The following is a 10,859-nucleotide window of genomic DNA, read 5'->3' as shown; positions in this document are numbered from 1 at the left end:
GTCCCATTTGTTTATTTTTGTTTTTATCTCCATTTCTCTAGGAGGTAGGTCAAAAAGGACCTTCCATGATTTATGTCATAGAGTGTTCTGCTTATGTTTTCCTCTAAGAGTTTGATAGTGTCTGGCCTTACATTTAGGTCTTTCATCCATTTTGAGTTTATTTTTGTGTATGGTGTTAGGGAGTGTTCTAATTTCATTCTTTTACATGTAGCTGTCCAGTTTTCCCAGCACCACTTGTTGAAAAGACTGTCTTTTCTCCCATTGTATATTCTTGCCTCCTTTATCAAAGATAAGGTGACCATATGTGCCTGGGTTTATCTCTGGGCTTTCTATCCTGTTCCACTGATCTATATTTCTGTTTTTGTGCCAGTACCATACTGTCTTGACTACTGTAGCTTTGTAGTATAGTCTGAAATCAGGGAGCCTGATTGCTCCAGCTCCGTTTTACTTTCTCAAGGTTGCTTTGGCTATTCGGGGTCTTTTGTGTTTTCATATAAATTGTAAAATTTTTTCTTCTAGTTTTCTGAAAAATGCCATTGGTAGTTTGATAGAGATTGCATTGAATCTGTAGATTGCTTTGGGTAGTATGGTCATTTTCACAATGTTTGATTCTTCAATCCACGAACATGGGATATTCTCTCCATCTATTTGTATCATCTTTAATTTCTTTCATCAGTGTCTTACAGTTTTCTGCATACAGGTCTTCTGTCTCCTTTGGTAGGTTTATTCCTAGGTATTTTATTCTTTTGTTGCAGTGTGGTAAATGGGACTGTTTCCTTAATTTCTCTTTCAGATTTTTTGTCACTAGTGTATAGGAATGCAAGAGAGTTCTGTGCATTAATTTTGTATCCTGCTACTTTACCAAAATCATTGGTTAGCTTAGTAGTTTTCTGGTAGGATCTTTAGGATTCTCTATGTATACTATCATGTCATTTGAAAACAGTGACAGTTTAGTTCTTTTCAGATTTGGATTCCTCTTATTTCTTTTTCTTCTCTGATTGCTGTGGCTAAAACTTCCAAAATTGTGTTGAATAATAGTGGTGAGAGTGGGCAACGTTGTCTTGCTCCTGATCTTAGAGGAAATGGTTTCAGTTTTTCACCATTGAGAATGATGTTGGCTATGGGTTTGTCATATATGGCCTTTATTATGTTGAGGTAGGTTCCCTCTGTGGCTACTTTCTGCAGAGTTTTTATCATAAGTGGGTGTTGAATTTTGTCAAAAGCTTTTTTCTGCATCTATTGAGATGATCATATGGTTTTTATTCTTCAATTTGTTAATATGGTGTATTACAGTGATTGATTTGCATATATTGAAGAATCCTTGCATCCCTGGGATAAATCCCACTTGAATCATGGTGTATGATCCTCTTAATGTGTTGCTGGATTCTGTTTGCTAGTATTTTGTTGAGGGGTTTTTGCATCTATATTCATTAGTGATATTGGCCTTTAGTTTTCTTTTGTGTGGTCATCTTTATCTGGTTTTGGTATCAGGGTGATGGTGGGCCTCATAGAATGTGTTTGGGAGTGTTCTCCCTCTGCTATATTTTGGAAGAGTTTGAGAAGGGTAGGTATTAACTCTTCTCTAAATGTTGGATAGAATTCACCTGTGAAGCCATCTGGCCCGGGCTTTTGCTTATGGGAAGATTTTTATCACAGTTTCAATTTCACTGCTTGTGATGGTCTGTTCATATTTTCTATATCTTTCTGGTTCAGTCTTGGAAGGTTGTGCTTTTCTAAGAATTTGTACATTTCTTCCATGTTGTCCATTTTATTGGCATATAGTTGTAGTAATCTCTCATGAGCCTTTGTATTTCTGCATGTCAGTTGTTACTTCTTTTTCATTTCTTATTCTATTGATTTGAGTCTTCTCCCTTTTTATCTTGGTGAGTTTGGCTAATGGTTTATCAAGTGTCATTTATCTTCTCAAAGAACCAGCTTTTAGTTTTATTGATCTTTGCTCTTGTTTCTTTCATTTCTTTTACATTTATTTCTGATCTGATCTTTATGATTTCTTTCCATCTGCTAACTTTGGGTTTTTTTTGTTCTCCCTTCTCTAATTGCTTTAGGTGTAAGGTTAGGTTGTTTATTTGCGATGTTTCTTGTTTCTTGAGGTAGGATTATGTTGCCATAAACTTCCCTCTTAGAACTGCTTTTGCTGCATCCCATAGGTTTTGGGTCGTCGTGTTTTCATTGTCATTTGTTTCTAGGTATTTTTAAATTTCCTCTTTGATTTCCTCAGTGATCTCTTGGTTATTAAGTAGTGTATTGTTTAGCCTCTATAATTTGTAGTTTTTACGGATTTTTTCCTGTAATTGATATCTAGTCTCATAGCTTTGTGGTCGGAAAAGATACTTGATACAATTTCACTTTTCTTAAATTTACCACAGCTTGATTTGTGACCCACGATATGATCTATCCTTGAGAATGTTCCATGCACACTTGAGAGGAAAGTGTAATCTGCTGTTTTTGGATGGAATGTCCAATAAATATCAATTAAATCTATCTGGTCTATTGTGTCATTTAAAGCTTGTGTTTCCTTATTTATTTTCATTTTGGGTGCTCTGTCCATTGGTGTAGGTGAGGTGATAAAGTCCCCCACTATTATTGTATTACTGTCGATTTCCTCTTTTATATCTGTTAGTAGTTCCTTTATGTATTGAGGTGCTCCTATTTTGGGTGCATATATGTTTATAATTATTATATCTTCTTCTTGGATTGATCCCTTCATCATTATGTAGTGTCCTTCCTTCTCTCTTGTAACATTCTTTATTTTAAAGTCTATTTTATCTGATATAAGTATTGCTACTCCAGCTTTCTTTTGGTTTCCATTTGCATGGAATATCTTTTTTCCATCCCCTCACTTTCAATCTGTATGTGTCCCTAGGTCTGAAATGGGTCTCTTGTAGACAGCATATATATGGGTCTTGTTTTTGTATCCATTCAGCAAGCCTGTGTCTTTTGGTTGGAGCATTTAATCCATTCACGTTTAAGGTAATTATCAATATGTATGTTCCTATGACCATTTTCTTAATTGTTTTGTGTTTGTTTTTGTAGGTCCTTTTCTTCTCTTGTGTTTCCCACTAACAGAAGTTCCTTAGCATTTGTTGTAGAGCTGGTTTGGTGGTATTGAATTCTCTTAGCTTTTGCTTGTCTGTAAAGCTTTCGATTTCTCCATGGAATCTGAATCAGATCCTTGACAGGTAGAGTAATCTTGGTTGTAGGTCCTTCCCTTTCATCACTTTAAGTATGTCATGTCACTCCCTTCTGGCTTGTAGAGTTTCTGATGAGAAATCGGCTGTTAACCTTATGGGCATTCCCTTGCATGTTATTTATCGTTTTTCCCTTGCTGCTTTCAATAATTTTTCTTTGTCTTTAATTTTTGCCAGTTTGATTACTATGTGTCTCGGTGTGTTTTTCCTTGGGTTTATCCTCTATGGGACTTGCTGTGCTTCCTGGACTTGGGTGGCTATTCCCTTTCCCATGTTAGGGAAGTTTTCGACTATAATCTCTTCAACTATTTTCTCTGGTCCTTTCTCTCTCTCTTCTTCTGGGACCCCTATAATGCAAATATTGTTGCATTTAGTGTTGTCCCAGAGGTCTCTTAGGCTGTCTTCATTTCTTTGCATTCTTTTTTCTTTATTCTGTTCCTCAACAGTTAATTCCACCATTCTGTCTTCCAGGTCACTTATCCGTTCTTCTGCCTCAGTTATTCTGCTATTGATTCCTTCTAGAGTATTTTTCATTTCATTATTGTATTGTTTCATTCTCTGTTTGCTTGTTCTTTAATTCTTCTAGGTCTTTGTTAAACATTTCTTGCATCTTCTTGATCTCTGCCTCCATTCTTTTTCCAAAGTCCTGGATCATCTTTTCTATCATTATTCTGAATTCTTTTTCTGGATGATTGCCTATCTCCATTTCATTTAGTTGTTTTTCTGGGGTTTTATCTTGTTTCTTCATCTGGTACATAGCCCTCTGCCTTTTAATCTTGTCTGTCTTTCTGTGATGTGTGTTTTTGTTCCAGAGGCTGCAGAATTGTAGTTCTTTTTGCTTTTGCTGTCTGCCCTCTGGTGGATGAGGCTATCTACGAGGCTTATGCAAGTTTCCTGATGGAGGGGACTGGTGGTGGGTAGAGCTGACTGTTGCTCTGGTGGGCAGAGCTCAGTAAAACTTTTAATATGCTTGACTGATGATGTGGTCGGGCTGGGTTCCCTCCCTGTTGTTGTTTGGCCTGAGCAACCCAACATTGCGAGCCTAACTCAGGCTCTTTGGTGGGGCAATGGCAGACTCTGGGAGGGCTCTACGCCAAGGAGTACTTCCAGAACTTCTGCTGCCAGTGTCCTTGTCCCCCATGGTGATACCCAGCCCCCCCCCCCAACCCCGTCTGGCAGGAGACTCTCCAACACTAGCAGGTAGGTTTGGTTCAGTCTCCCCCGGGGTCACTGTGCCTTCCACTGGGTCCGAGTGCGCACACCACTTTGTGTGTGCCTCCAGTGAGTGGAGTCCTCTGTTTCCCCCAGTCCTGTGGAAGTCCTGCAGTCAATCCTGTAGCCTTCAAAGCTGATTCTCTAGGAATTCCTCCTCCGTTTCTGGAACCCCCAGGTTGGGAAGACTGGACATGGGGCTGAGAACCTTCACTCCAGTGGGTGGACTTCTGTGGTAAATGTTCTCCAGTCTGAGTCAACCCACCAGCAGTTACTGGATTTGATTTTGCTGTGCTTGCGCCCCCTCCTACTGTCTCATTGTGGCTTCTCCTTTGTCTTTGGATGTGGGGTATCTTTTTTGGTGAGTTCCAGTGTCTACCTGTCAATGATTGTCCAGCAGCTAGTTGTGATTCTGGTGCTCTCACAAGAGGGAGTGAGAAGTATGTCCTTCCACTCCGCCATCTTGGTTCAGGGCCCTATCACTTGCATTTTCTTCTTAGGGAGACTGTAGTTTTTACCTTCACCCAAGGAAGAGAATGAAAACTTCCACACATAGTAGATAAGCAAGTTATGTTGCTCTTTGAGGGACAGTCCCCAATCTCTACAGCATTGTCATTCTTATATATGGCTTTGTCACATTGACTCATCATCTCTTTGTCCTTCGAAATTTTTGTCATTTACTTATTCTTCCTTCCTCTATAACTAATTTGTTTCAGCCTCCTAGACTGTTTGTGAAGGCATGGCCCTAGTCTAGCATGCCTAAGAGATTCGTGAATCTGTGCCTTATTATTTATGGTCTTTGTCCACGAGCAAACAGTGAGCACATTCATTAAGTGCTTTGTGATCATCTTTTTGCTCTTGCAGGTCACTTATGATCCTGTTTATGCTGACTGATGCCTCCCCATTTGCCAAATGAACTGGCTTTGTGGCTGTGGATAAAGCTTTATTTCATCAAACTCTCATTTACTTCTCAGGTATTAAATAAAACCTTCTAAGTTCCACACACTGTTCTAGATTGCTGGAGACACAATAGTGAACACATGGACATAGTTTTTGTCCATGTGGAGCTCACACTTGGGTGACAGTTTAGAGTGATCCCCTCAATAGAGACTTTCAGCTGTTCCATCTTACAGTGAATATTCATTTGTAGTCGTGAGTTGATCTTATTTTCATCACCAAAATGAGTTCTAAATGGTCAACGGTAAGTTAGAAAAATGTTTAAGGCAGATGTTCAGTTATAAAAGATGAATAGTAGGAAAATAATTGGATGAAAAGAAAAGGTCACAAATTCCTCCTAGTTTATATTCAGGACTTCCAGAAGAGCATAGTAAATATGTGGGGAAAAAAATCTCTGTGGACTGGTAATTGATTTGACGTATTAGCAAGGCTCTTTGAATTGTTAATTATAATTTAATAAGGTGATGTTAATTAATCCCAGTAATGTATATTGTTTCTGTACATTCTAGTAGAGAATAGAAAAGCTAGAGATTCTGAATATGCCCACATAACCAATCCGTTACATGGGTTAACCAGAATTAGGCTGGCATGTCAGTGTTGGTAGTGCTAGTCTCATTCAATTTTGTAATATAAGTACTATGCCTGTATGATTTATTGTTCAAACTAGGGCAATTTTTGATGGTGAAAGGAGGTACCCCCGAGTACAAGGGATCTAGGCCCACCTAATTCTTGGCATATTGAAATAGCAAATTACCAGGCTACTAGACTATTTTTCCTTTTCCAAGTTCATCATCAAGCAAGTTCATCATAAACAGATGAAATGATTTCTTATTAACACTTTTATGAAGAAATTCTGCCCTTAAATCCTCTCCCATTGGTGGGGTGAGTAGACCCTTTTGTTTTTTAAAAAAATTGGGAAGACCTTGAAAGTTTCCAGCCTCTAATTCCTAAAACCTACAGCCTGGCTAACTGCCCAACTTTTGTGCTCCCACTCTACCTATGACAATCTCTATCTTATACCTTACCATGTATTTTAAAATCATTTATGTTTCTATCACCTTTATTAAGCTTTATGTTTCTCTAGGGCAGAGATTGTATTTTATTCATACTCTAACTTCTCTGTGTCTCTGATTGCTCATCTTTAAAATACAGATGACAGTACTAAAGTCACAAAGTTTTATGAAGAAAAAATTAATTAAAACATTTGGAAACCTTATAATAGTGCCTGGCACATAGTAAGTTCTTAGTAGTGTCAGCTCAATATTATTATCATCACTATTTGTTATCACAGTGCAAGTAGTCAATGTCATGTACACAAAACATGTACACTAAATATTAATACATCAAACATTTATTAGTGTTTTCTATATTCAAGTCAATCTATACGAAGATGAATCAGGAGCCTATTTTTAAGTAAGGATGGGGAACAGGAATGAGATATGCACATAAAGATAATACAAAATAGAAAGTAACAGGTGATGTAAGAGAGGTAAATATATAGCAACATTGCTCTTACAATTAGAGAATATTTTCAGACTGAAAGGATCAGGGAGGACTGTAGGAGTGAGAAAGAATTTTAGCTGAATCTTGAGGAAATTATAAGATTTCGATACGTAGACATCTGTGTTAGTGGTGTAAGGAGGTGAAGATATTCCAAAAATGGCTATGTAAGTAAAGGTACACAAAAGGAGAATCTTGAAATCTGCTTAGGATAATGGCAAGTATTGTCTAGGGATTAAGCTTGGAGAAGACCTGAAAGGTAGTTTGGATCCAGATAATAGAAAGGTCTTGAATGTCACACCACAGATTTTGCATTAAATTCGATTTATTTTTCTATTTAATAAAGCATCTGGGTTTTTAAAATTATGAGTAAAAATAATGAAAGTTCATGAACTTGGAGGGTTCTCCCTGTTCCCCTTCACTATAGATAATGGGGAGGTGGTAGTATGAGAAATCATCTTGGAGTCCATGCCAGGACCCTTAGATTGTGAGCCTGGTTCTGCTCCACTGTGTGACTCTTATCAAGTCAAGTGCCCTGCTTGCCTCTCCATTTGTAAAATAATAAATATTAAGGGTGTACATAGAGGACTCTAAAGGTAACTCCTTCTCTAAAACTTTTGAGAGGGAAAGAACATGTAATGGGTGCAGTGCTAGGAGCAGAAGTTATTTATCCCAATGATATAGACAATTATTCTCCAGGGTCTTCTCTTACTCGTAGCCTACTCCCAGAAACTATCAGAATTTAAAGAAACACTGAGTTTTGTGATTCCCCCCAATATATATTTTTAATGAACTAGTTAATTTTTGGCTGCATTGGGTCTTTGTTGCTGCACGCGGGCTTTCTCTAGTTGCGGTGAGCAGGGGCTACTCTTTGTTGCGGTGCATGGGCTTCTCATTGTGGTGGTTTCTCCTGTTGCAGAGCATGGGCTCTAGGTGCTCATGGGCTTCTGTAGTTGTGGCATACCAGCTCAGTAGTTGTGGCTCACAGGCTCTAGAACGCAGGCTCAGTAGTTGTGGTGCACGGGCTTAGTTGCTCCGCGGCATGTGGGATCTTCCCAGACCAGGGCTCGAACTCGTGTACCCTGCATTGGCAGGCGGATTCTTAACCACTGCGCCACCAGGGAAATCCTCCTCCAACTGTTTACTTGTGCATGTGATAGGAGAGCCGAAAAGGTTGGTAGACTCTAGGCTGTGGCCTCTGTAATCCCATTCTCAAGCGTTTTGATTCCTCAGTGCTGAATCACAGCAGTTGATCAACAGGAGTCCTCCACCAATAGATGCCCATGTCTGGCTGAGCCATAATGATTAATATTTGTAATCATAGCCCTAAGGCATTGGAGAAGCCCCAAGATATCTTCTGATTCACCAAAGGAAGATGGTATTATAGTCCGCCTCAGGTTTCTTGTTGGGAGTACATTTTATTGTGTTTCAATATTTTGAAAATTGGGATTAGACGTCTACTGTGGAGGGATCTTTGTGTAACCTGGGGTGTTTGATTAATTGGCACAGCTCTTCCATTAGCCATTCGGGATATTAGTTTTCTAGATTTGTTTTTGCAGTACACGGGCCTCTCACTGCTGTGGCCTCTCCCGTTACGGAGCACAGGCTCCGGACGCGCAGGCCCAGCGGCCATGGCTCACGGGCCCAGCCGCTCTGCGGCATGTGGGATCCTCCTGGACCGGGGCACGAACCCACGTCCCCTGCATTGGCAGGCCGACTCCCAACCACTGCGCCACCAGGGAAGCCCTGGATTTGTTTTTATACCTGAGAATAAGACTATTTTTCTCAAGGAGAGACTGACTGTTCTCTCAGGACAATTTGTTCTATTGAAAAAAAAAAAAAGGTAGAAAATACACTCTTGCCCTATTAAACATGTTGGAGATAAACTAAGTGTAGTGTGGGCTTTTAAAATGTTCTGATATGAAAAGAGTACTTTAAGGGATTTTTGGCTTTGAGACCTTCCCTAGAACCTTATACAAGAAAAACACTCTTCCTCTGCATCTTTATAAAAATGATTATTTATACAGCTTTAAAGCACTTATCAATAAAGGGCCTCCCCACCTGTGGGGACTCTGCTTCTTGGTAGACTGTTGGAAAGAAGCTAAAGCACCACACAATGTCCTCAGTGGCTTTGTTCAGAGAACTTTAGAAGCCCTGGAGCCTGTTCATGGAACAGTTTTGAGGTGGAGGCCAAAGGGATCTCGGGGAGGCAGGAAAACTCAGTCAGAGTAGCAAAGAAGTGGGAGAATATCAATCTTTGGTAGCTCCAGGGCTACTCCCACTCTATCCCTGAGGAAAAAAAACAAAATGAATATGGAAATACAAAGAGAAACATAAAGTCAGTGGGGGAAGTGGGTAGAAGAGGAGGAAGCATTCACATGAAAAGTTACTGCAGCAACTAGGAAGAGAACCCCAAATTGTGACCATTAAATGGAATTTGTAAATACACTCCTCTTTTCTCCTTTCTGCTTCTGAATAAAACCATACCCAGCTCGGAGACCCCAGTTTCCTCCAAGGCTTCAGTAATCCATCATGGAAAATCGTATTGGATTGATACACAATCCCAATCCAATCCATTTTCTAGTTTGCAAAGGAAAATCCGGTCCGGCGTTTATTTTTAGCAGCGCTCCCTGTGACCGAAAGCTACAGCTCTTCAGCGGGGATAACTGAGGACCGTATTGGGGAGAGAAGGGAAGAAGGGCGGGGGAGCGGGAGGCGGCCGAAGGGACGCCCTGCGCATGCGTGCCAGCGCCCATGCAAATCTGCTGTACATCCAGAGAGCAAAGTGGGATGATCTGTCACTACACTTGCAGCCCCACGTTCGGAGGACAGCTCCTGCTTGCAGCTTCCAGACCCAGGTAAAAAAAACAAACTGAGCGGGCACCGTGCATGCATATCAATACCAGGTCTCAACCTATCCCCTGAAGAGGCAATCTGCTGCTGCTGCTAAGGGTCCTTTGGTGGCTGATTGCAGCTTCAAGGTTTAAGAAATCCCATCTTTCAGGAAGCCTGAGGGGAAGAAAGGAAGTACGGGCGAAATCATCAGATTGGCTTCCTGGATTTGGGAATCTGAAGCGGGCCCACATCTTCCGGCCAACTTCCATTGAACTTCCCAGCACTCGAAAGGGACCGAAATGGAGAGCAAAGGTATGAGGCTGTCCCCATCGGGGGACTTCCCGTTGCATGTGCGTGTGGCCAGGGCAGCCCTCGGCGAGGGGACTGCAGTGCTTGGGGAGTGAGCATCATACTAGGTCGATAGGAGGAGATGCTATGTCCGTTGCAGCAGCAGGGAAGTGTGGCAGGAAGGCGACTTCTTTTTAACTCCCACAGCTTGGACGACAGTGTTTAATACTCCATCAGTTGCGTAGTGAAGTGTGATTTTTTTTTTCTTTTTAGGTAGGGGGGTGGGAAGAGTCTTTAGATGGTGGGGGAGGTGAGATGTGTTGATAAAGCAGTTTCTTTTCTGTAGAATGGATGGGTTCAAATAAATATATTTCATTTGCTTTAGGATTGCTGACAGGCACGTTTGTATCTGATATCCAATAATGCATTGCTATAGAAAAAATGTTTGGATTTCTCCACCCCCACCCCACGAAGATGGTATTTCTGGGTGTGTATGACCACATCCTACTGCATTTTGAAAATATATCAGCAGAGAAATTGGGTCTATTTGGAACAGTGTGCGTTAGAACTGACCTCTAAGAAGAACAGTGTATCGGAGTACCGCTTGCTCCAGGCATGATGCATATACTAGTTCTGGATATGTATATATTAATATTCTCCTCATAGCAAATCTGCATAATATACACATACTAACTGGTAAATGAACTGTAAAAATCAACTTCTGATGGCATATTTAACCATAAACAAAATGACTATTAAAATTGTAAGATTGGATAGCCTTTGGGTTTAACTCCATCTATGCAGGTCTCCTCCTCCTCCTCCTCTTTAAAACGCCCACCAGCTTGCAAGAGTCTTGAG

General features: G+C 40.5%; 1 protein-coding gene across 1 annotated transcript in view; it reads left to right on the top strand.

Annotated features, from left to right (window-relative positions):
- The first annotated feature begins 9,659 nt into the window (after positions 1–9,659).
- The window catches only part of FGF12 (fibroblast growth factor 12), a 566,994-nt gene continuing 565,794 nt past the window's right edge, over positions 9,660–10,859 (top strand). The window contains exons 1-2 of the mRNA XM_032631664.1: positions 9,660–9,736; positions 9,883–10,025. Of these exons, the coding sequence (XP_032487555.1) occupies positions 10,013–10,025 (13 nt within the window). The 5' untranslated portion in view covers positions 9,660–9,736; positions 9,883–10,012. The remainder of the gene's footprint in view (positions 9,737–9,882; positions 10,026–10,859) is intronic.

Source organism: Phocoena sinus, chromosome 4 (genome assembly GCF_008692025.1).
Source record: "Phocoena sinus isolate mPhoSin1 chromosome 4, mPhoSin1.pri, whole genome shotgun sequence".
In the NCBI taxonomy this organism is placed as follows: domain Eukaryota; kingdom Metazoa; phylum Chordata; class Mammalia; order Artiodactyla; family Phocoenidae; genus Phocoena; species Phocoena sinus.
The sequence above is the reverse complement of the archived record's forward strand: the minus strand, read 5'-3'. Positions and strand labels throughout refer to the sequence as shown.